We start from the raw sequence: 26,820 nt of genomic DNA, 5'->3' as shown, positions 1-26,820 counted from the left end.
TCTTTTGTGGGGTAAAACTTTCCTCTTCTTTCTGCCTCTATGGATTCTCTAAATGTGACTATTAGTCCTGGATATTTTTAGACGTGTAATCATATCCCTAGAGAAACAGATACAGCCACACTGAGTAAGCCTGTGGCAGTTGAGGAGAGTGATGAGTTCTGCTTTCCTAACAGTGTCAAGGAAGGTATACTTGATCAACAGAAACTTAAGATGAGGAAGGTATGTCTAATCAACAAAGAGTTAAAATGGGTAAGCTACCAACAGAGACTTAGAAAATGAGTATCTAATATAGATTTAAAGATGGTTCTTGGAAAGATGCTATCAAATGCATATCAGAAAATGTTGCATGGTATAATGAACACATCTCTGTATAGAATTAAAAAATTATGAGAGGGGAGTGCCATCAGATGACTAGACTTATAGCCACAAAGGCTTAATTCTGTGTCTTACCTTACATAACTATGTAACTGCTAATGTATATGTACATGTCTACAAGACAAGCCTGGAAAGACATTTATTTTTTTCTTGCTGAAATTGTGCATTGTAGTGCAAAATAAGGCTAGGTATTGATTGATGCATTAGGAAGGGAAGGAGGAAAGGAAACTTTGATGGCTTTTTGTAATGGTCAGACTTTTTAAATGCTGATGTTATGATTTCTTTTAATAAAAGAACCAATGATGTCACTGCTCATGTGAGCAAGATTATTATGGTTGTGTAAAGATGGTTTGAGCTATTCAAGGCCACTTGCTTGAAAATCAACAGGTAGTCAGTATCTTCACTTTCACTCATGCACCTTCCCTGTCACAAAACTTGAATCTACCAGTTGGAGCTAGTCTAAAGCAGACATCATTAGAGACAACTAATTAATAGGAAATATAGAATGGTATGAAATTGTTTCTTATTAATAGATTTTGGTACAAATATTTTTGAATTAAAATTCTGAAAAGTTGATTTTGTTTTGTGCATTATAAAACTGAAAAATCATCAAACATTTCTATGTATTCACTAAATTTCCTTAAAACCACCTTTTATTTCTGAGTCTAATCAGGGCTTCTTTTACATCCTTGTTCCTTAGGCTGTAAATCAGAGGGTTTATCATGGGAATAATGAGGAGGTAAAAGACTGATGTCATTTTGTCTTGGTCTAGAGAGTAGGCAGAACTTGGTCTGAAATACATGAAAAGCATGGTCCCCTGGAAAATCCCAACTGCAGTCAGGTGAGAGGCACAGGTGGAGAATGCTTTGAAACGTCCCCCAGAAGAGCTGATCTTTAAGACTGATGAGATGATGTAACAATAAGAGACCAAGACACTTGAGATGGTGCTCAATTCAATAAATCCAAAAAAAATGAATAACACCAGTTCATTGACCTGCGTATCAGAACAGGAAAGGAGTAAAACAGCAGGAAAATCACAGAAGAACTGATTGATATGAGTAGAGTGGCAGAAACATAAGCTGAATGCCAATGAGGTATGTATGAGACCATCTATAGTTCCCAACAGATATATTCCAGTTAAGAACTGGTAGCAAACTCTACTAGACATGTCCACAGCATATAACAGGGGTGTGCTGATAGCCTTGTACCTATCAAAGGCCATCACTGCCAGAAGCATGCATTCAACATCTATAAAGGTACAAACTAATAAGAACTGCAGGAAACAGGCAACAAAGGAAATTGGATTATCCTCTGCCATAAGGTCCGACAGCATCTTTGGTCCCACTGCAGTGGAATAGCACAGGTCAGAGAATGCAAGTTGGCTGAGGAAGAAGTACATTGGTGTGTGAAGCTGGGGGTCCATTCTGATCAAAATGATCATTCCAACATTTGCTACCAGAATGGTAAGATAAACAACCAGAAACACAGCAAATAAAGCTCCTTTCATGTCAGGGTTACTGGTAATTCCCAGGAGAAAAAAATCTGGTAATGAAGAGCAGTTTTCCTTATCCATTCTTCTTTTTTGTGCTTGGTCTAAATGATTACAGAAAGTGTCAGTGTTGTTAGATTAAGCTTTTTTGTTTTTCAATATACAAATAAATTCAGAAAAAGGTAATATCATTATTAAATGTCATGCTGGTAACATAACATAATATACACTAAGGAAAGTGCCTTGATAAGTGGTACTTTTATTATGCCTTTATTGTCAGGAGCTATAATGGGACAAGCTAATAACTAGTAGGTGATCATCCTGAAATGGCTTATATTGGATTATTATATAATCTGCGACAAGTGAGCTCTTATTCAGCAAGGCTGTAAGGAACTTATATTAGGAAAGATTCCTGCTATTAATATGCTTTTCCTATTATTATTAAACATATGTAATAATCACTAAGCAATAGCACACACCTTTGCACCATATCTCTGCAGATCCACAAAGATGTACTGTCTTATAGTGATACTATATAGACAAATAGATGACTTATTAAGTCTTAATGATGATCCTATAAGAATTCTTAAAATTATATCAATGATTATTAAGCTCTATTGTAGTGGGACTGCTATTAGGTTCCTTTCTGATAGTCAAAACTGCAATGAGAACTCTGCCAGTCTCCCAGTGTCATCAGTCTATTGCTCTTAGATAGTAACTAGACTTTCTCCTACTCAGAGCACATTCCAAGAGGTTGTAAAGCAATTAACCAAAGGTCATTAAAAGCGAGCTAAGGATTTATTATAGGTATTGGGACAGAAGATAAAATATTGCCTGGGTTTATCTATATAAAACTTGACTAATAACTTAGTTATAGTTTTAAACCTTCAGTGAACCTGTGGAGCGAGACAGGTGATGGATGTTTAGCCAGATAATTACCCCTAATGGATATTCATATAAACATTCTCTGTTGTAAACTTCTGTTTCAATTTATGATGTGATTTTTGATATGAACTTGCGACGAACTTTGTAACATGTGATCATGTACTCTGAGAGATGTATAAGTACTGAAGACAAAGACAACGAGATGTTCGTTCATTCCTTCAATTCCTTTTCCCTCCCTAGGAGAATTTTTTTCCCTTAGAAGAATTTTTCCCTTATTAGAATTTTTTTCTTTTCTCCATTTAGGATCTTTCCACTTTTTCCCTTAGATAGCTTTCATAGGAAACTTTTTACACTTAGTAATAAACTCTATAATAAATTCTCTAAGTGTCTTTTTTTCCTGAGACCTCAGGCTAGCAGGTTTGAGCCCAGAAGTTCCTGCTGAGATAGAACAAAGGCCACATTGCCTAATCCTCTGCTTTAGGCTACAGGTGTTAATCACCTAAGCCAGCAGTCTTTTACCCTCAGAATAAGTTTTTAGGACTTTTTTAGAAGTTATCATCAGCATTTCAGTACAGGTCAGAGAGCCAGAAAGCCATGAAACTTTCAGACTTTAAAGCCATCACCAGAGTCCTACTCTGTCTTTGCCCCTGCCACTACCCTCTCAGGGCTGAGAGGCTCCTGGCATTTTAACATTGACAAAAATTCTAATATAAAAGAATAACTCACAATCACTTAAATTTATTTCGTGTATTTAATTTTCTCTTTGACTTGCCTAGATCTTTGGCACCCATTAATAGACAATGTATTTGAAATCAAGAAAATCTCAATCTCATCCAGATTCAAGATCAAAAGAAAATTATATTAGATTACTCAGAAAGCCATGTAGAATATTTCATCCCTTAATAAATATCATCATGGTTGCTACCTTTAATTACATCTGCTGCATTCATTACATTATTTGTTACAAATTAATTATGAAACCATAATCAACTTATCAGATAATAATAATAAATGGAAATGTGTAATCATTTTGGGTTTCTCATCATTTCCTGAATATTTAAACATATCTGTCACCTCCTATATCTGGAACACCAAGTTTTTCGCACTTTACAAATTCTATACAAGATAAATAAAAGTTGTAGAATGTACCTTGTCATCAGGAGGACGAAGTTGTACAATTACAGAATCAGATTAAGCCAGTTGTCTGTATCCTCAACTTCATTCATCATGTGTCCAAAACCAGCAACATTTTATTTTTATTGTAACACATAGCCATTCATAAGAATACCTGGTATAAGGGCATCTTGCTATCAGGTCTCTGGTACAGAATGAGTATGTTGATCACATTTATTTTCAATTATAAAGTTTGGGATTTAATTCTCATGAGGATCTTCCTTTATACATTCATATAATACTACCATGACTAATTAGAATCCAGATTGAGGAGTTTTTGTTTTGTTTTTTTTTTTTTTCTGGGCACCCTGAGACAATTGTCCCTAAGGCTGTCTAAGGCTGTTGCTTCAAACCCTTACCCTTCACTCATTATGATAATTAATATTGATCAAAATTTTTTGTGAAATTTGGCACTTAATAAAGCTAAAATTAATCATTTATTAGTAGTGTCCACATTCACTATAATTTATTCCAATACTTTTGCTTTTTAGACTATGTCTTCCACCTTCAAGTTTTAAAAATGATAATCTTACGTAGTACTTCATTTTATTAAAAAAATTTTTCATACAGTATGTTTTCATCACAATTTCCTTTCTCTGCAGTCCTCCCAAATTCTTTCTACTGCTACACACACTCAATTTTATGTTCCTTTCTTCTTTCCTTCATTTGAAAGCAAACGAGTAGACAAACAAAAAGAAAAAGAAAACTTTTTTTTTAAAGAAAAGCACAAGAAACACACGAGCACAAATACAACCCATAAAAAGTCAAAATCAGAAACCATAATATACAAGCAAAACGACAGTAAGACCAAACAAATAGATGACAGATAGATGATAGATAGATAGATAGATAGATAGATAGATAGATAGATAGATAGATGATAGAGAAATGATGATCAAACAAACCACTATGAGATAACTACAAAACTATCATTGAATTCCTTTTTGTTTTGGCTAAACACTGCTGAGAATGGGAACTACCATTAAATGTGTTTAATATACTCAGTGAGACTCCATTGGAGCAAAGTAATTTTTTTCCCCTTTGAAGCAGGTATCAATCGCAGGTAGCTTTGTGGTGAGGGCAGGGAAAGCCCATGTCTATTTCTCCCTCTCATTGTTGTGATGTCATCTCATGTGAATCTATGAAGGACACAGTGTCTAAGAATTCATATGTGTTTCAGCTATCTACTATGGCTCTTACAATAATTCTGGTTTCTCTTCTAAAGAAGCTCCTGAGCTTTCAAAGGGAGAAGTTTGGTAAAGACATCCTTTTTAGGACTGAATATTCCAAAAATTTCCCATTCTCTAAAATTGTTTAGTTGTGTGTGTCTATTTTAGTTCCCATCTACAGAGAAAAGAAACTTCTTTGAAGATGGCTGAGAGAGGCATGGAATTTTGGATATAACAAATGTCATTTGTATTGCCATGTTCCCTTAGTAGAAGAACAGTATTTGGTTTCCCCACTGGAGCCAAGGACTATCATGTCTGAAGTTTCATAGATATATAGGCAGTGTCAGGTAGTTTTCATTATTTACATGTCCCCTCATCTCCATAAAAGACATTTTTATTTCAATTCTTTAATGGCTGAGTAATCTCTACACTTGTAGAATTTTTTTGAGATCTCTATTATCTGACCATGTATGACCACTCACCAATCCTCATTTCCATGAACTTCACCACTGTGATATTTGTTATTAATCCTGAAAGGGTGAGGAGTCACTAAAGCTGTGAAGCTAAACACTTCCAGGTCACTTGATTAGTAGACTTCTCAAAGAGTAGAAATGAACTTGAAAGTAAGATTTTTATTCACATTGTTCAAGTGGACCATAAAAATTTTATATTTTCAAACGTGTATTATGTAAATGCTTTAATTTAAAAATTAAATAATGTACATTTTATGTGTGCTGTTATTTTCCACAGGTATAAACTGGGAGTGTGTGGAAGAAATTTTTCATATGCTTCCAAATCTCGAATATTTGTCAAATTACAATATCCACAGCTTCCTTGGTATTGGCTGAATGTTTTATTTTGCAACTTGCTTGAAATCTTTGTGCAAAATGCTAATCTTATAACAATATGTTTTTCAGCAAAAATTTATCTCTATAATCCATTCTACAGTTGTGTGTTTGGAATTTTCCTTCATTTTAGCAGTGTTCCTTTGAGAACACAAACTGTAAATTTGACAAGAAACCATTGTTATATTTCCAAGTGAAATATATATGTATGAATATATACAGACACACATATATGTATAACATATCTATACATATTGATTATTAAATATTATCTTATATATGCTTCCTTAAATAGCAAGTTATATGGAAAGAAATTTTGATGTGAAAAGTAACAAGGACTCTAGAAACTTACTGGCAAAAATTTTAAGATAGTCTAATGCACTTGGAATTTCTCTAGGAATTTCTGAATGCCTAATGGATATTGTAATAAGAAAATAAGGCATCCAATTCTAATGATGATATTCTTTTCTTTATTATGATAAAATGATTTAGTGTTTCTTCATTAAAATACCCTAGTGGCCCACATATTCTGAGATATGTAAAAAAGTGGAATTGTATGTGAGTGTTCAGTATACACAAGGCAATATTCTCCTAGACACTAACTTCAGGAAAATGTCATAGAAAGGGTTGCCGGAATTAAGGACTACAAATTATCTTATTTTATATAAGTATTTTTTTATAATGTGTTAACTAACCATTTATAAATACAGAGAGTGTTGTGCTAATATGATTATTTTATATTAAACTAAATATGAACAACCTGTTTTCAAAAATAAATACTACTGATAGAGATAATTCAGGATAATTTTGCATAAATATTCCAGGTGATTTCAGAGTCTTCTTAAGTGTTATGTGAGAGCAAGAACATCCTCATAGAGCAACAATACCAACCAACCAGAGCTCCCAGGGTCTAAACCAGCAGCCTGGGAGCACTTAGGGAGGGACCCATGGCTCCAGCTGTATATGCAAGGGAGGTTGGCCCTGTCGGGCATAGGTGGGAGAGGAGATCCTTGGTCCCATGAAGGCTGGATGCTGTGTGTGGGGGAATTCGAGGGTGTGGAGGGTGGAGAGGTGGGAGTAGGAGGGTGGGTTGGGGCACATCCTTGTGGAGGCAGGAGGAGGGGGTATGGGATAGGGGGCTCCTCGGCAGGGGTGGATAGAGTAAGGGGATAACATCTGAAATGTAAATAAAATATCCAATAAAAAATGAAAATTAAAAATCATTAAATTAAAAAAGAAGAATACCCTCATAATAAGACAACAGTTGCTTTTGGGGGGAAAGAATGGCGCTGTAAACATCTTTTTTTTCTTTTTTTAATTTATTTTATTATGTTTTTTATTGGATGTTTTATTTACATTTCATGTTACCCCTTTACCCTGTCCCCCACCCACCCAGAAACCCCCTATCCCCTCACCCCTACTCCTGCTTCTCTGCGGATGTACCCCTACCTACCCCCCCACACACTCCCACCTCCTCACCCTCAAATTCCCAACCCCTGGGGCATCCAACCTTCATGAGACTAAGGATCTCTTCTCCCACCTATGCCCAGATGGAATCAGGCAAATGATGTTGTCGGGGAAATCTTTTCTTTAGTGATACATATACAATTCATTAGGATTGAAAGATGTCTGCATTTGTAAAACATAGTTATTTCCAGAAGTAACTGTGTTGTAAGGTCTTGAGTAAATCATCTTCTCAATCCACAACTGCTTTCACTGCTGAATAGACTGTTAATCGATTTTGGATGCTGTAGATGGGGAGGCAAGATTAGTACAATTTGGTGTTTATACATGGAGTATTTCCTGCTTTTGGCATCATCCTATGTCACATTGTTTTCAGATGTGAATTGTAGGCACTGTTCAGTCATGTCAGTTATGCCCCAACTACCTAATAAAGGAACTCTGAATTGTCAATGCCAAACATTTTGTCACAGTGACAAAATATACTCTGAGCAGACTGAAGAGAGACCAGCTAACAAGACTAGTTGCTGTTTTTGTGTAGAACTGGAGATGGTTTCCAGCACCCACGTTAAGTGACTCACCACAACTTGTAATGCAAGCATCAGAGAATCCAACATTCACTTCTGTCAACCTTGGGGCTACACATTCATACATAGGTTCATAAATACATGTGGGCAAACACATACACATACATAAAAACTGCAAGAATCCTAATAACTGGTATAACATGAATGTTATTTTATGATTCACTCTAGTTGTTTGAGAATGGTGTTGTAGATAAAAAAAGTTGATTCTCTACTATAGAGATGGTAATGAAGCTCCATCCAAACTAAGTAATAATAAATCTGTCACTCATAAAATGAAGCCACCAATGCATTTGTGTTGCCTAAAATTTAGGCTAATATTGATAATTTGTATTCCTTAGGGTTAAAAGCTCTCCTAGTTTTCGACAAAATGTCTTGTCTCCAGAGAAATTTCTAAGTCCAAAATACCTAATTCCAATTGGTTGCTAAATATTTATTATAAAACTACTACTCCCACAAAAGAAAGTAAACTACACCAACTAATGACTATAAAAGCAACCTGCAGTTTGTATGTATCTTCATACATTCCTGTTTTCAACATTCATGATGCTTTTGAACATCTCAACTCTGATCAAAGTGTGATTTCTCTAATGACTAACAATATGGGTTCTTATATTTACTAAAGTGCCACAAAGCTAAATGTCAGAATATAAATGCTCATTGGTTATAAAATGTCTCCTAGGTTCAGGTGTTGAATTTGTGGTTCTCAACTGATGATGCTTTTTAAGAAGATAGTTAAACATTCAAGAATCAGAGTTTATGGTTCATTCCTACTGTCTATATGTTCTCTATTTTCTTTTAATTAACTTGTGAGTTGACAAGCCTCCAATAATAAAAATTCAGCCACCATGGAGACAGTTCCTATTGTCTCTTCACTTCCTGTATGAAGTATAATATTCTTCTAATAATGTACTTTACCTAAAAACTTGGCATCCATTATGCTGCACAAAAGATCACTTGCATTAATAGAGAGAGTTGCTTCTCCTGGACCACTATGCCGTAATGCTTTATTTTCATTAAACAAATCCCAGAGTTTGTTCAGAATATTAATGCAATATACACATATAACAGATTATTTGAGTGTGCATATGTGGCAAATTGTGTATATATGGTAAAGCAGAGTACCTATGAGTTACCTTTTAAACAAAAATTGTATTATTGTATTCTTGGCATGCATTATATATATATATATATATATGTGTATATATATATATATATATATATATATATATATATATATATATATATGTGTGTGTGTGTGTGTGTGTGTGTGTGTGTACATGTGCATTAATGTGTGAGTGAATGCAAGTGTGTAAGTACAACCTGCTCAGTCACTATGATTACTTGTATTATATATTCAATATTGACCATTTGGTATTGGCTAGCCAGTTGGTATTTTCTTCCTAGGGTAAGGTATTTCTCCTAATCTCAGCTTCCTTACATGCCTACAGTTCTTTCTATAGCACTGGGTCTTGGGGGGCTTTCTGTGATCAATTGTAACTTGCCTATTGATGTCCATTTTAGGCTCATGTTTAGTCAGTGTGAGACATTATGGGGTCAGCCTCTGACGTTTATAGTAGACACAATCTCAAAGAAAACTGTAGGTCCTCTGACTCTTAAAATCTCTGCAACAAATGGATACTATTACAGAAAACCACAACCAATCAAAATACAAAATTATGAGGTCCAGTTACAAAGGACATATCTGTACTACTAAACCTACTCCTACAGAGGACATTGTGGAAAGTCAGCATGAAGAAGGTAAGTGCTACTTTAGTGTTTAGATTTTTGACCTCTACATAAAACAGAAACTAACAGCAGTCATATATATGTCACCATTTACAAAGATTAATAGAGACTTCAGAAAATATTCTGAAACCTATAAATCGTATTGTAGTACTTCCCTATTTTGTTCCAATCCGATACCATTACTACTTAAAATTAAAACATAATTTGATATATAATGTGTCAAAAACAGTTGTTTAGTTTTAGGTTTTAGTGCATAGATATGATTTAGTAAACAATCAGTGTGACACTACTGACTCTTTTGTACTCTGTGATATATAATCAACAACCATTAGTAACTATAAACATGTACATTAAAACCACTTTTTATTTCTGAATCTAATCAGAGCTTCTTTTACATCCTTATTCCTTAGGCTGTAAATCAGAGGGTTTATCATGGGGATAATGAGGAGGTAAAAGACTGATGTCATTTTATCCTGGTCTAGAGAGTAGGCAGAACTTGGTCTGAAATACATGAAGAGCATGGTCCCCTGCAAAATTCCAACTGCAGTCAGGTGAGAGGCACAGGTAGAGAAAGCTTTGAAGCGTCCCCCAGAAGAGCTGATCTTTAAGACTGATGAGATGATGTAACAATAAGAGACCAGGACACTCGAGATGGTGCTCAATTCAATAAATCCAAAAAGTGTAAATACAACAAGCTCATTTGCTTGTGTGTCAGAACAGGAAAGAAGGTATAGTGGTGGTAAATCACAGAAAAAATGATTGATATGTGTAGAGCCACAAAAACATAAACTAAATGCCAATGTTGTATGTATTAAACCATCTACAGTACTTGCCAGGTAAATTAAAGTTAAGAACTGGTAGCACAGTTTGCTGGACATGTCCACAGCATACAGAAGGGGTTTGCTGATGGCCTTATATCTATCAAAGGCCATCACTGCCAGCAGCATGCATTCAACATCTATAAAGACACAGACAAACAAGAGCTGCAGAAAACACCCAGTAAAGGAAATTGAATGTGTCTCAGCAAGTAGGTCTCCCAGCATCCTTGGTCCAACTGCAGTGGAATAGCACAGGTCAGAGAAAGAGAGGTGGCTGAGGAAGAAGTACATTGGTGTGTGAAGCTGGGGATTCATTCTGATCAATGTGATCATTCCTATGTTTTCCAGCAGAGTGGAGAGATAAACAACCAGAAACACCATGAATAAAACTAGCTTCATGTCATACTTACTAGTGATTCCCAAGAGATAGAATTCTGGCAACGAAGAACAGTTCTCTTTATCCATTTTTCTTTTTTCTTGGTCTAAATGAGTTTAGAGAAATTATCAATGTTGTCTTAGGGTAGGCTGTCTTTTCTCTGGATGGTGAACCATAAGGCAAAGCATAGTATCATTTTTGGCAGTTTATTAAATACATGAATTATAATGAGGAAACAGCCCAGACAAGGGGCATTCTGTGGACTTAGAAAAATTTCTATGATAGAAATTTAATCCACACTGACTTAGAAGTGTAATATGATTGATTATCTCTGTAATTTGAGTAAGTCGCTACCACTGACTATTAGTAAATACATGTGAATGAAATAGAAGCTTATCCAGGTTCAATATAATAGAAAAAAAATCAAATTAACTGACAATCCATACTGACATTCTTCCATATTCAACAAAATCAGAGTTATTATATTTAAGAATATTAACTTTATTTGCTATACTATTCTTAAATTAATTATGAAACATATCTAACTTACCAGATAAGAAATGGGACTTATTCTGGCATTATGTGAGGTTTATAGCATTCGCCAAAATAATGGAAACTGATTTATTTAAAAAATTGAGTACTCTTCAATGGTGGATAACTTATTAACTACTGTTTATTCATATAATCCTAAACTATATTCAGGAAACAAAAGAAGAACTGAAAAAAGAGTTGGGCTCTACAGACTGCAAGTAACACTGTTGCTGGCTTTTTTTTTCTATTACAAATTGGCTTTTTATTTCTCTGGAAATTGCTACAGAAAAAATGTCTGTTTCATTGCTTGTTTCTTGTCTTAACATGTGAAATTGTGTGTTTGCATTATAAGGTGTGTTTGAGTTTCTTTCTGGTTTCATGGAAAGGAAAATGGAGATTTTGCTTTATAATCCAAAAATAATGTGGTTGATATTATATAGATGTACGTTGTTATATATTGGTATCCATAAGGTTGAACTTTTATTACTTTTTAAATGAAATCATAAGAAATTATTGGTGGCCACACCACATTATGAGTGGATAGCTTTAAAAAGGAAATTGTTTATTAATAAAATGTAAAAATGTACATTTATGTGTCTTAACAGATATAAACATATTATATACCTTTACAAATTTTATATAAGCAAATTAATCCACGCAAATTCATAAATATCTATCAAAGCTATGCCTCTGATCATTAAGTGGCAGGGCTTATGTATCTAGATAAGCCAGTTAATCCAAATATTTACTGTATTACTCATGTTCCAAAAATATTAAATGTTATTTTTCTTTTACTTTTGACCAAGTAGCCATCCATAAACCTACCTGAGCTCAGTGAGTTTTCCTTCTTTAATTGCAATGTCAAAACAAACAAAATGATCACATTTATAGTCAACTGGTACTTTTGGGATATAATTCTCTTGAGGCCAAGTCTTCTTATTTTGTTTTATTCTAATGTGGTACTTAATTAGGTTCCTAGCACACTATTTTCCTGGGAATATTCAACAACTGCATTCCTGGCTGTCATTTTCAGACTTTATGCTTAAATCTATTGATGAGTGATAGACACAGACTGGAACTCACAGTGAAACTGAATGAAACTAAAGTTTCTGTTTATTCAGTGACTTCCATAACACAGAGGTGCCAATTTTATTTTACATCTTTTAAACAATCCTCCATCTTCAGTTTACAAAACTCATATATTTCAAGCCCTTAAAAGTGCCATTGTTTGAATGCATTCCATCATCACAGCAACGACCCTAATTTAAATTACTCTATGGTCAGAGTTTGAATACTTAATATTGTGTGTGTGTATGTGTGTTTGTCACTTCTTGATTTTATTGCACTTATCTACGTCTCTATTATCACAATCACCACAATGTTGTGTAATAGTAGTGGACCATTATAATTATTTTTGTTAAATAGCATTATACATTAGCTTTCTGGATTGACAGTGATGTTTTATTTCTAAAGTGACTTGACTGTGGTATGTATTCCCGAACGGGACTGCTTTGTCTGGTCCCAGTGGGAGAGGATGAGCACCTAATCCTGTAGGGACTTGATGTTCCAGGAATGGGGATTACCTAATGGGGTGCCCCACCCTCTCATAGGAGAAGTCATTTAAACTGAAGTATTAATACACAAACAACCCACAGGAAATCTTTTTTTAAAAGATTTATTTATTTATTATATATGAATATATTGTAGCTATCTTCAGACACACCAGAAGAGGGCATCAGATCTCATTACAGATGGTTGTGAGCCACCATGTGGTTGCTGGGATTTGAACTCAGGACCTCTGGAAGTGCAGACAGTGCTCTTAACCACTGAGCCATCTCTCCAGCCCAGGAAGTCTTACAGAATAAAAAAATGACTTCCCAGTTTATTTTACATGAGTGTCATTTTCCCATTTCTTATGCTTATTAAATGATTCTATGAGATTCTCAATCATTTCTTCTTTTAAATTCTTCACTTTTGTACAATGTTCCCCCAAATTAGTTACTACTTACTATGGTACTTTATGGTGCCATTTCCATTTGTCATTTTAATCATATACTTTTTAGAATTTTATGTCCACAAGACATTGTTTTGTCCATGCCTATTCCTAAGTTCCAATTCCAATCTTTGACGTTTTCATAACCTTCTCTGAGACTTAGGAGGAATGAGTATAATATGGAGATCACATTTATTTTGAATAGTTTTGGGATGCACAGCTTTCTGTCTATTCATGTAGTATGTTTATATTTTACTAAAAATTCAAAATTGATTGTTTTTACAAAAATAAAACGTAACTGATAATGGATAAGTTTGGTGATCTGTAAAATTTTTCTAGATTTTTATAAAATCTTAAATGATATGTGGGAGCAACAATGTTCTTATAGTAACATTAAGTCTTTACTCATTTGAGGGAAATAAAAAATGCTACACATTTAATTTGAAGGTAGAAATCAACTTAGGGTGACACCTTGGAAACATATTAGTGTTGGGTAAAGTCCCCTTGGAGAAACAACGCATAAGACTGTTGATCCTGCCGGGCAGTGGTGGCGCACGCCTTTAATCCCAGCACTTGGGAGGCAGAGGCAGGTGGACTTCTGAGTTCGAGGCCAGCCTGCTCTACAGAGTGAGTTCCAGGACAGCCAGGGCTACACAGAGAAACCCTGTCTGGAAAAACAAAACAAAACAAAACAAAACAAAACAAAACAAAACAAAACAAAACAAAAAGACTGTTGATCCTGATTGAAACCATCAAAATTGAGGAATGTGTAGAATATTAAGAAGCACAATATTAGAAGAGCGGGTAGTGGCACCTCCAGAGCACACAGGTCATGGAGGCCTTTGTTTCCCCCAACTGTTAAATTCATTGATAAATTTGTCCTTCAGTAAATAAACTGTTTAGAACAAGTAAACCTTCTAGGCTGTGGGCCTTGGTCCACAGAAGTTGGTGACTGGGAATTTTCTCTAACATAAATTTCTTGCTTTGCCTCTTAGTGCCAGGAGCATCCTGGCTTGGGGAGGGCACAGAGTAGGACTCTGGTGTGGCTTAAAACACTGAGGGTCTCCAGAAGTTCTAACTCCCCAACTGTACTGAAATGCTGATGATAACGTCTGAAAAGTTCTAAAAACTGTCTTGCTCTTTCTGAGGGTAAAAATGTGCTGTCTTTGACAATTAACACTTGTAGCCTAACATCTGTATTGGTGGGGAATTAAGTAGTGTGGCCTTGGTTCTATCTCAGCTGGAACTAACTGTTGGATTTAACTTTCAGCCTGCTAGGAAAAGTTGCAGGAAGAAAAACGGACGCCTGTCTTTTTGTGTTTATAACCCCTGTGTGAATAAGTAAAAATTACGATTTGATTTAAAAAATAAATAACAATAAATTTTAAAAAGAAAGAAAGAAAAAGAAAAGTGGAGCCAATCATCGGACTTAACTCAGGAAACCTGGTTGGGGAGCAGGCAGAAGGACTGGAAGAGTTGAGGGGGATTTCAACTCCATTGGAGGAACAACATAGGCTGGCCTGACCACCCAGTTCTCCCAGAGACTAGACCACCAACCAAGGAGTGTACCTAATGGGATCTTTGGCTCCAGATACATATGTAACAGAGGATGGCCTGGTCCAACAGCAAGGAAATAGGAAGACCTTGGTCCTGGGGTGGTTTGATGCCCCAGAGTAGGTGGATGCTGGAACAGTGTGGTGGGAGAGAGTGTGTGTGTGTGTGGGAGCACTCTCATACAGGTAAAAGGGAATGGGGAGGGCAGATTTAGCATGCGTGGGTGGCAGAGGGTTAACTGAAAAGTGCGATATAATTTGAGATGTAAACAAATGGAATAATTAATAAAAATATAAAAACAAAAACAAAAAAATCCCCAAAAACAAAAGAAATAAAAGTGATTATAATGTTTATTTCTAAGTTGTAAAAAATTATAGGAGGTTTGCAGATGGGATATCAGGAAGGGGGACAACATTTGAAATGTAAATAAATAAAATAACCAATTAAAATTAAAAATGAAAATAGAAATAAAAAATTAACTATGAAAGTTCTTTAAGATAAAGGGGAAAAGCAGAAAGATCCTAAGTGGAGCAAGGGAAAAATGTTCTCTCTTGTCTTTGAAGAAATAAACTTCTATTGAAATAAAAGAAGAGAACAATGCTCACACAAGGAAAAACTTTTACATAAGCAAATATGAATAAACACATAAATTCATATACAGATTCAGGCACGCATATTTATACATTTCCATTCAAACCAGTTGGACTCTGCTCGCATACATTTTCATAATTCTATACTTACCCACACACATCCACATGCACGTGGAGCAAAAGATCAAGCACCAATGCAGAAAGAACTCACTTATTCTGGATGAAAAATGAGCTCCAGTCTTTATTGCAGAGAGAAAGAAAAAGCTTCTAACTTTCCCATGCTAAATAAATTAAGCCCAAGTTTGTAAGATTAAAACTTCGTTCCTTCTAACAAGACTAAACCTGCCTTGTTGTTATGAAAAGACCTGTTCTGTACCATGGTAAGGAGACGCCTGCCTGCCCCATCTACTCTTAGTTCTCTGTTCAGATCTGACTAAAGATTGTTCTGTTTAATAGTTCTCTTCAGCTCAGCTCTGACTCTTCTCTTTGTCCTCAGTACTTAAAACATCTTTCAGAATATATGATTGGCCGGGTAGTGGTGGCACACACCTTTAATCCCAGCATTTGAGAGGCAGAAGCAGGTGGATTTCTGAGTTCGAGGCCAGCCTGGTCTACAGAGTGAGTTCCAGGACAGCCAGGGCTACACAGAGAAGCTCTGTCTCGAAAAAACAAAAACAGAATACATGATCGATCACATGATAAAAAGTTCACTACAAGTTTACACAAATTTAAATCATAAATCAAGTAAGTTTACAACAGTGAGTGTTTACATTCATATCCATTAGGAGTAATTATCTGGCTATACATTCATTACTTGTCACAACCTGACATGTTCACTGAGAGTTAAAAGCCATAACTAAGTCGTTAGTGAAGTTTTGTATAGATAAACCCATTCCATACTTCATCTTCTGTTCTGCACCTATAATGAATAATTAGTTCCGTTTTAATGACCTTTGGTTAGTGGTTTTACAACCTCTTGGAATGTGCTCTGAGTAGTAGTAGAAAGTTTGGTTACTATCTAGAAGCAAATAACTGGTGACACATGGGAGACTGATAAAATTCTCATTGACGTTTTGACTATCAGAAAAGGATCTAATAGCATTCCCACTATATAAGAGCTTAACAAAGACTGATATCATTTTTAAGAATTCTTATAGGATCATCATTAAGAATTAAGTCACTTATTTGTCTATATAGCATCACTACAAGACTGTACACCTTCATAGATATGCAGAGATAGCTCAAAAAGGGTGGTCTAATACCTAGTGTTTGTTATATATGTTTAATAATAACAGGAAAGGCATATTAATAGTGAGAATCTTTTCAAAAATAATTTACTCCTGGAACTTGTTAATCAGAGTTTTGTTGTAGATACTAATCTAAAGCAAAGTCATTTCAGGAAGATCCCTGCTACTTCTTAGCTTGTCCTATGATGGCTCCTGACAACTTAGTTGACCTCTCTCAGCTACCTATTGGCCATGAAAACTTGCCTCATCTTTTCAGTTCTGTTTGGTAGAAAAATATAAAATGCTAGGCAAAATAAGTCATCCACTCTGAGTTTACTCTTGGCATTTACATTGTTATATTAACAAAAATTTGTTGTATTAATACCATACTTAAACTTGAAAGAAGAGACATTTCTCCCATTTTAAAATACTTTCAGACAGGAAAAATTTAAACAGAGAGATATGGACCATGGAGTCTCAGATCTCCCATCTTCTACAATGATAATGACTAACCAATTGTCAAAAAGTTGAATATGTATAGACATCATCAATATTTTTTTAAAAGCCCAATCACTGTTTAATTGTTAGGGGAAACAAGTCAGTTTAGATTGAAAATTAAATATTTTAGTAACAGATACCAGTGTGTGATCTTTTCTTCTTTGGAAATTAATACACAGTTCACTCATTTTTATCAAAAATATTTTGTGTGTGTTTTTTTAACTTATGATTTTCCTAACATACATGAAGTCTGAAAGTGTATGTGTTAATACTTGCATACACGCAAAGTGTTTATATGTACATTAACATGAGTATGTGTGTGTAGTGTGTGTGTGTGTGTACGTGTGTGTGTATTAAAAATACACTACTTCAAGGTAATTGTGTTTTTATACCTCCAATCCAATGATACAAGTAAAATGTTAGGATTTCGTTTTGTTTTGCTTTTCACTTTTTTAATTGGATATTTTCTTTATTTACATTTCAAATGTTATTCCCTTTCCTCCCCCGCCCCAGAAACCCCCATCTCAACCCCTCTCCCCTGCTTCTATAAGGGTTTTCCTCCATCCTCCCATCCACTCCCACCACCCACCATCAAATGCACTACACTGGGGCATCAAGCTTTAACAGGACAAAGGGCTTTTCCTCCCATTGAGGTCCTACAAAGACATCCTCTACTACATATGCAACTAGAGCCATGGGTCCCTCCATGTGTACTCCTTGGTTGGTGGTTTAGTCCCTGGGAGCTCTAGGGGGTCTGGTTGGTTGATATTATCATTCTTCCTATGGGGTTACAAAATACTTTAGCTCCTTCAGTCCTTTCTCTAACTCCTCCACTGGGGACCACATTGAGGACCCTGTGCTCAGTCCAGTGGTTGGCTGTAAGGATCTGCTTCTGTATATGTCAGGCTCTGGCAGATCCTCTAAGGAGAGAGCTAAATCAAGCTCCTGTCAGTATGCACTTCTTGGCATCCATAGTAGTGTATGGGTTTGCTGACGGTATATGGGATGGATCCCCAGGTGGTGCAGTCTCTGGATGGTCTTTTCTTCAGTCTCTGCCCGACATTTATCTCCATATTTGCTCTCATGAGTATTTTGTTACCCTTTCTAAGAAAGACTGAAGCACCCACACTTTGGTCTTTCTTCTTCTTGAGCTTCATGTGGTCTGTGAATTATATCTTGAGTATTCCAAGCACTTAGGCTAATATCCACTTATCAGTGAGTGCATACCATGGTGTGTTCTTTTGTGATTGGGTTATTTTTTATGTTCCCAATTTGTGAAAGTGACATTGATAACTCATGTCATGCTCCACTTTTGAGGAATTTTTAAATTTAAAACTCCATTGAAGATTTAATTCTAAGAAATATAATCAAATTTCTGGAAATTATAGAATTGCCAACTATATTTTTATTCTACAAGTTTTTTGGTGTGTGTGTGTGTGTACACCAGAAAGTAGTTAATGTAAAACTCCCAACTACTCAAAGGAGTAAGAGTGTCTGTGATTTGTTCAACCATAACTGGGACATCTATATGACATCTGTTATTTCCAGGGTTAAAGAACATCTTGGAACAGGAGAAACAACAATGTTTTCTGGGTGAGAGAGGAAAACATTAACTCAGGGCACTAGTGGACACCTGCATTCAATATCTCAGCAGAGAAAAGAGTTGCTCAGGCACTCCCAGAACTTGGTTAGGAGATATTTGTCATTGATGGTTGAATGAGGAAAAATGATCAGTTTCTGTTAAGTGTATGTCCTCTGGTGAGCAAACCATGATCCAATCAATGGTTACATACCCATGAATAGTTAGGCAACACAAACGGGACTTCATATACTATTAAAAGTAGAAGTAGATGGAAGTGAAGAGTGGATGGGAGGAATGAATGCGAAGTCAAGAAAAATGAATTAGATAACATGAGGAATTTAAATAATTGCAAAGTAATTGTCAAAAATGGGAAAAATCATAAAATAGTACTTTTAGGGGAACTAAATTTTTTCAATATTTAATAAAGATGAAAATGGGAAGGAAGAATTGTTTTTGAATACCACAGAAGTTATTAATACGCACTGATGAGGGGAAGTTAAAAGAAAAAGCTGAGACACACAGTGACAGAACTGATGTTTGATAATTCCAGAACACAGAGGCTTGTAACCAGGGCTTTCAAAAATGTCCTTTAAAATGTAGATCAACTTGGTTTATTTGACCATCACAGAGAATTATTAATGAAAGTGTGTATCATTATATTGACAAACCTCACCAAATGGTTTGCTGATGTTGCAATTTCTTTATACAGGGAACGTGTAAGATTTTCCATTTATTCTTTAAAATCCCAAACACACTTCAACCAGAACACAAACAGATATGCTCTGGTGAATGTGGAAGAGAAGACCTGTGATAGAAATGTCAACACTAAATATTGCATTTAAAAAGACGGCACCATGGATTAGCATTTAAGTCATTCTTTTATTATCTGTCAAAAAAATTTCCTGTCAGCAAAACTTGACACCATGCCCAGGATCTGACTTTTCAAGGGTTAAAACACAGTTATAGAGAAAATCTGCTTAATCCAGATAATATATAGCAGATTGGATTCCCTGAATAAATTATATGAGATGTCTTTCTGTGTAGTTGTAGTTAAAAACGAAAAAAAGTTCTATGGAAATCACATGATTGGAGATATTAGCAATACAGAATATCTTCTGAAGAACACTATAGGACTGAATGTGTCTAGCTCAAGAGAGGGTACATTAATTTTGGGAGATGAGACTAGGTGCAGGGTATGAAGTGATTTACTCTTGCTGAACTGTAGTATTAACTTGTTCTCTATTTTTCCTACTATGCTGTTGCTTTACAATTTAGAAATGTACTGTGTAATCTTTTTATATTTGAAACAGCTAACCTTATATTTTACAGACGATAACAGCTAAGAGACTTTGGAATTTTGAAAAACATTGGGGTTGTTCATGATAAAGATCTTTTAGAAGGTATTTCAGATGCCTTTTCAATACCAGATAGCTGTGATCCCATGTGGAAAAATAAGACGACTCTTCTGTTAAAATGTCTGGCGTTGGTTATCAGCAAGAGTATCTATTTGAACAGCTAAAAATCTTTCCCAACAACAATGTGGTTGGTGGAATGGGTTTCACACCATGACATTGAGGTTATAACCCATCCCTAATTAGAATTCTGTTTGTTTCCTGGCTAGTATCACTCAGGAGGACAGTACTGCTGGTCCTTACTGCCATAAACAAAACAATCTACTCTCTCTCTCTCTCTCTCTCTCTCCCCCTCTCTCTCTCCCCCTCCCTCCCTCTCTCTCTCTCTCTCTCTCTCTCTCTCTCTCTCTCTCTCTCTGTTTCATTATTTATGAGAAAAATAAGCTAATCTCTTCTTAAAGTAATTTCTGTTATTGATTTTCACAACTTCTATTGGGGAAAAGAAGCAAAAATATGAATACCTTATTTAGAAGCAAATTTTATTTGAAGACTATCTCAGAAAATCTGCTAAGCATCTACCTGCTAATAAACTTTCCCTTCATACATTAGGCTTATTAGATTTGACCCCACGTCTTGTTTTCAGTTATATTTTCAGAGTAATGATGATTCATTTAAGTGTCCATATAATTAACGTCTATCAAATCCAATGGACAAGTTTTTATCATGCTACTATTATGCATTCAATAAAGCTAAATATAAATAAAATTAAATTAAAAAGCTCTGGAGTATACATGTATGTAAACCTATACATATAAATATATATGCATATATATATATATATATATATATATATATATATATATATATATGTTTTTATGATACTTGACTGACATTCACAGGGTTCTGGAATTTATCTCCAGAGCTAAACAATTGCAACAATATACAAAAATGAATTCAGTGTTCATAATTGAAGTATCATGTATTTATTTACATTTTTAGTTTTAATGAAAATATATTCTTCTCTCATAGAGCACTTTCTGACCATACTCTCTGTCCACACTCCCCAGCTGTTCCTCATCTCCTCGTTTCCTAGATCCACTCACATTCTGTTTCCTCTTCAGAAAAGAGCAAGTCTTCAATAGATAATAGCTAAATAGGACAAAACAAGATACAATAAGACAAGGAAAAAGCCCTCATATCTAGGCTGTAGAAGGCAACCCAGTATGACAACAAGAGTCCCAAGGCCAGGCAAAGGAGTCAGGACACCTCTTCCATTGTCAGGAGTCCCACAAAAAAAACCAGATTAAGAGTCATAACACATATGCAGAGGAAATTCTAGAAAACAGTCCAGTGAAGATAGTAAACTATATCATAAATATAATCCAATTATTTTGAACACATTTTGTTCCTTATTCTTTGGAGTGCCTCTTTCACATCTTTGTTCCTCAAACTATAAATCAGAGGGTTCAGCATGGGGATTACAAGTGTATAAAAAAGGGAAGTCACTTTATCTTGATCTAGGGAATAGGAAGAACTTGGCCGGAAATACATGAAGAGCATAGTTCCTTGAAAAATTGCAACTGCAGTCAAGTGTGATGTACAGGTAGAGAAAGCCTTTAACCTCCCAGCAGCAGAGTTGATCTTCAAGACTGATGAGATGATGTAACAATAGGAGACAAGGACTCCTGAGATGGTGCTCAGTTCAATAAAACCAAAAACGGTGAATATGACTAACACATTGACCTGTGTATCTGAACAAGACAGTACTAACACTGGAGGAATATCACAGAAGAAGTGATTAATCTCATTAGACCCACAGAAATATAAGTGGAATGTCAAAGTAGTATGTATCAAAGCATCTGCTAATGCCACAGAATAGACACCAGTCAATAACTGGAAGCACACTTTTCTGGACATGCCTACTGCATATAGTAGGGGATTACTAATGGCCTTGTATCGATCAAATGCCATCACTGCTAGCAGCACACACTCAGCATCTATAAATATACAGAAAGTGAAGAACTGCATAGCACAGCCAAGAAAAGGAATAGATGTGTTCTTGGACAGGAGGTCTACAAGCATCTTGGGACCAACTGCAGTAGAATAGCAAAGATCAGAGAAAGAGAGGTGGCTGAGAAAAAAGTACATTGGTGTGTCAAGCTTGGGATCCATTCTGATCAAAGTGATCATACCAAGATTTGTCAGCAGATTAGTGAGATAAACAATCAGAAACATAATGAATAAAAACACTTTTACCTCAGGGTTATTGCTAATTCCCAAAAGGAGAAATTCTGTCAATGAGGAGCAGTTCTGCTTATCCATGATTCTTTAGTTTTGGTCTAAAAATTTACAAAAGTCACAATGCAATAATAGTTTAGTATTCATTTTGACTTGACAAGTATAGAACAATATTAATACAACTAAGGATAACATTATTGAATCCTTCAATAAATGCTTAAAAAGTCTGAAAACATTTTGAAAAAAAAATGTATAAATCAGCTCAATGAAGTTATAAAAGCAAGGAGTAGGAAGTTCAAAATCTTTGTATCTAAATATTCATATAAAATATGATCTGTGTAACTTTGCTTGCACTCTTTCACTTATTATTATTCAGTGTTTTTAAATATATAGAACCTGGTCCCATATCTGACAGGCTATAGGGGATATTAAATGATATAATAATAATAATAAACAATAACAACAACAATAATAATAGAAAATGCTGTATACTGAAATAAGGTTCTCAGGTGTTATAAGCCATTAGTCATTGCTTTTGCCTCTACAGCATTTGTCATTAATAGACATCTATTATTTAATATATGAAAAGAGTTATGGTACTAAGTCATTATAAGTTTTACTGAATATGAAACATCATTTACTAAAATGTCTGTCATTAATTACCATTATGTGCCATACACCCAAATATCACTTACATGAGCCCAGATGACAAAAATGAAATAAAAGTGAGAAGAGGTATTAGTTGTGACAGAAAACAGCAAACTTTTCTGCTGGTTATTGATTTCTAAATTGGCCTTTTTTTACATTTTATTTTTTTGTTATATTTTCATTATTTAAAATAAATTTTAAATTTAATTGTACTTTGATCATATTCTTTTTCTCTCCCAAGTCCTTCCAGATACGCTCTTGAATACTATCCAACCAACTTTAATATCTTTCTCAAAAACGTGCAAAAATTCAACAGAATAACAAAATTCCCAAATTAAGGAAACAAAATAAAGTACTCTGTCTCTGGAAAAAAAAAAGTAAAAAAACAAAAAAAGCAAAAAACAAAACCAACCCAAAAACATACAAAACAAATCAAACAAACAAAGAAAAACAAAACAGAAACAAACAAACAAACAAAAAAAACACCAAAGTAAAAACAGGTAAAAGCAAAGCAAACAACCTGTGGAGTCCATTTTCTGTTGGTTGTTACTGTGGCCAGTTCTGAAGTGGTTGATATACCCTGTGTCACTCTATTTACAAAACTGACTTTTTTCTCTCCCTATAACAAAAATTGCGATCCCCTATTTACTTTGTAGATCTACTTTTGTGTGTTTATTGTAGCGAGCTGTTTAGTCCTTTGATTTATATGAAAACTAGAATATGTGCTGCAAAATGTATATTTTTACAACTTCAATGTTTTTTCTTGCATGTGGGTTTGGATGAAAAAATATAAGAAATTTTGCTGTGGAATAAGTCTGGAGCAAATTTTAAATTGGCACATGGCAACCACCTGACAAATATTATGTCTTCCTACAGGAACAAATAACTTGCATTCTGCATTGATATTAAACCATGTTGTGCTCTTAAATTCTCCCTACTTATGAAAATGTAAAGGCATAAAATTTGTTAAGGTTAAAAGAAGAAAATCACTGACCATTAAATAGAACTTGTTTTCGCTCTTTTTTTTTTTTCTGCCTCAGGGTTAAACAATTTATTTACACATTCATCAGCTTGAGTTTTATTGACTTCAAAGAAAATGAAATCAAATTTAACTTGTTTGAAAGCACTTCATTCAGAAACCTACCTGAGATGAGTGTCTTCCTATGTTCTGCTCTTGCACCTGAGCAATAGGTATATCCATTTATTTCAGCTAGAGACTGTTGGGACTTAACTCTCTTAAGGCTCTTTCTCTACACTTTCTCTTAATCAAATGAAATTAATTACATGTTTGAGTATAGCTTCCCGTATAAGTCAGGAACCTTTACTAAAGTGTTACTCCTTCACCTTTATTAGTTTTTCACCTTTAATTTTGATTAATTACAGTCATTGACTAGATTACTTTTACCAATGTGCTATATAGTTATCATAAGTTGATTTGATTCTACTAAAAGTAGAAATAAAAAAATGAAGACATTTTCATGTTCACATTAAGTTGTGTTTATTTTATTTCTTTAATTTTGACTCTATTTGTTCAGTTTTGATTAAATATCCTGATCAAATAATAAGTATGAGAGTATTGCAAAATTTTATCAAGTCCTTTTTTCATATACTTACCTGTCTGTATAAATATCATTGTGTGTTTTTACAATCACTTTTGCAAGTAGTGTATGTTTGGATCCCTGTTATACTAACATATATGTTAATATGCATTCTTATGATCCCTAGAACAGATAACATGTGTGAATAATTGTTCATTAAAAGTGTATGTAATAAACTGAGTAACCAAAAAAAAAAAATAAAAGAGAGAACCTCAGTTGGAGAATTGTCTTCATCAGATTGGCTTGTGGGCATGTCTGTAGGGCATATTCTTGAGTAATTAATGCTTGGTCTGGAAAAGCCCAGCCCACCCATGGGCAGGTGATTATGTGTTGAATAAGAAAACAAACTGAGCAATCCCTGGATAACAAGCCAGTAAGCCTCATTCTTCCATGGTTTCTGCTTCAGTACCTGCTTCCAGATTCCTGCCTTGAGTTCCTGTCCTGGCTTCCTTTCTGATTGAACTATAATGTGGAAATCAACATATAACTTGTTTTTGTTATTTTGTTTTGTTTACCCAAAAAAGTGTATGTAAAATTTTGAACAGATGTTCAAAAAAGACCACAAATAAATACACATGAAGTCTGTTTTAGGTAAAAATTTTGTTGTGTACAGATCAGTATTTTTTAAAATGTATTTTATGTTAGTATTTCAAGAAAACTTTAAAGGTCTCTTCATTTTTTAACTAATCTCTAATTGTTATTAATTATTTCAGAACTTTGATAACTCAAACACTAGAAGCAGAGTCTCTAAATTATTTCATTTAGTTTTTGACTTTATGGAGTTAAATCTTTTCCTTCAAATTTTCTTCCCCTGAAATCTTCCATATACCACTTTATCTATCAAATTCATAACCTTCTTTAAAAACAAATTATCTTTTTCACTCATTAACTTGACATCCTGCTCACTGCTCTCCTCCAGGTCACCTCCTTCCACAGTCCTTTCCCCATCTTCCTCCATTTCTCTTCTGAACAAGTGAGGCCACTTGGGTATCCCTGTCACTCTGGCACTTCAAGTCTCTTTAAAGCTAGGCACTTCCTCACCCATTGAGGCCAGACATTGCAGTCAAGCTAGTACAACACATCACACATACAGACAACAGCTTTTAGGATACCCCCCATTCCTGTTGTTCAGGACCCACATAAATATCAAGCAGCATATTGCCACATATGAGCAGCAAGGCATAGGTCCGTCCTGGGTTTGTTCTTCAGTTGGTTGTTCAGACTCTGAGAGCCCTACAGGTCCAGGATAGTTGACTCTATTTGTCTTCCCATGGAGCTTCCATCCCTCTTGGGGCTTCAATCTTTCCTCCAATTCTTCTGTAATAGTCCAAACTGTTGGCCCGTGGGTGTCTGCATCCATCTAACTCAGTTGATAGGTAGAGCCTCTGAGAGTACAACATTCTCCTGTTTGCAAGCATAACAGAGTATCTTTAGTAGTGTTAGGGATTGATGCTTGTCCATGGGATGGGTCTTAAGTTGCTCCGGTTATTGGTTGGGCATTCCTTCAGTTTCTGCTCCCTCCCTAATGCCTCCTTTACTTGTAGACAAGATACATTTTGAGTTGAAAGTTTTGTGGGTGGGTTGGTGCCTCCGTTGCTCCACTGGAGTTCCTGAATGTTACACTCTCCAGACCTAAATAAGCTAAATAAGAAGAAAGGCACAAGCAGGGAAGCTTGAATCTTAGGTAGAAGGGGAAATATAACAGCCATTAGAGGCAGATGGAGAGAAGGAACTGGGCTAGAAAAGGATGTGGTGGGGGATGGGGGATTTAGGATCAGGTGGGGAAAGGACAGGAGAGATGGATAAATGACAGTGAAAATGAATGGAAATTTGCAAACTGATGGGGCTGAGGAGGTGGGAATATCTCCAAGAGGAGATAGAGACCTGAAGCGACCACCACCTGAGCCCGACAGGAACCCCAATTGAGTAATAAAGACCTTTTATAAATCGCAATTCCATGCAATTTTTTCTGATCACATTTTCTCCTTCCAATACTTCCCATAACATCCATGCACTCAGCGTCAATATACATAGAATATTCTCTCTCTCTCTCTCTCTCTCTCTCTCTCTCTCTCTCTCTCTCTCT

General features: G+C 35.2%; 3 protein-coding genes across 3 annotated transcripts; all 3 read right to left on the bottom strand.

Moving 5' to 3' along the window:
- Positions 1-1,015: 1,015 nt before the first annotated feature.
- LOC114637412 (olfactory receptor 5W2-like) lies at positions 1,016-1,966 on the bottom strand. The gene has a single exon (XM_028785639.1). It carries the CDS (start codon positions 1,946-1,948, stop codon positions 1,016-1,018), a length of 933 nt encoding a protein of 310 aa, XP_028641472.1. The 5' UTR covers positions 1,949-1,966.
- An 8,108-nt stretch (positions 1,967-10,074) lies between these two features.
- On the bottom strand, positions 10,075-11,016 carry LOC114637407 (olfactory receptor 5W2-like). Its single transcript, XM_028785634.1, has one exon. The coding sequence runs from the start codon at positions 11,011-11,013 to the stop codon at positions 10,081-10,083; it is 933 nt and encodes a 310-aa protein (XP_028641467.1). The 5' UTR covers positions 11,014-11,016; the 3' UTR covers positions 10,075-10,080.
- Positions 11,017-21,636: 10,620 nt separating this feature from the next.
- On the bottom strand, positions 21,637-22,572 carry LOC114637387 (olfactory receptor 5W2-like). Its single transcript, XM_028785615.1, has one exon. The coding sequence runs from the start codon at positions 22,570-22,572 to the stop codon at positions 21,637-21,639; it is 936 nt and encodes a 311-aa protein (XP_028641448.1).
- Positions 22,573-26,820: the final 4,248 nt, after the last annotated feature.

The sequence above is a fragment of the Grammomys surdaster genome, unplaced genomic scaffold (assembly GCF_004785775.1).
Source record: "Grammomys surdaster isolate TR1022 unplaced genomic scaffold, NIH_TR_1.0 125284, whole genome shotgun sequence".
NCBI classification, from domain to species: domain Eukaryota; kingdom Metazoa; phylum Chordata; class Mammalia; order Rodentia; family Muridae; genus Grammomys; species Grammomys surdaster.
Note: the sequence above shows the minus strand (reverse complement) of the source record. Positions and strands in the feature narration are given on the sequence as shown.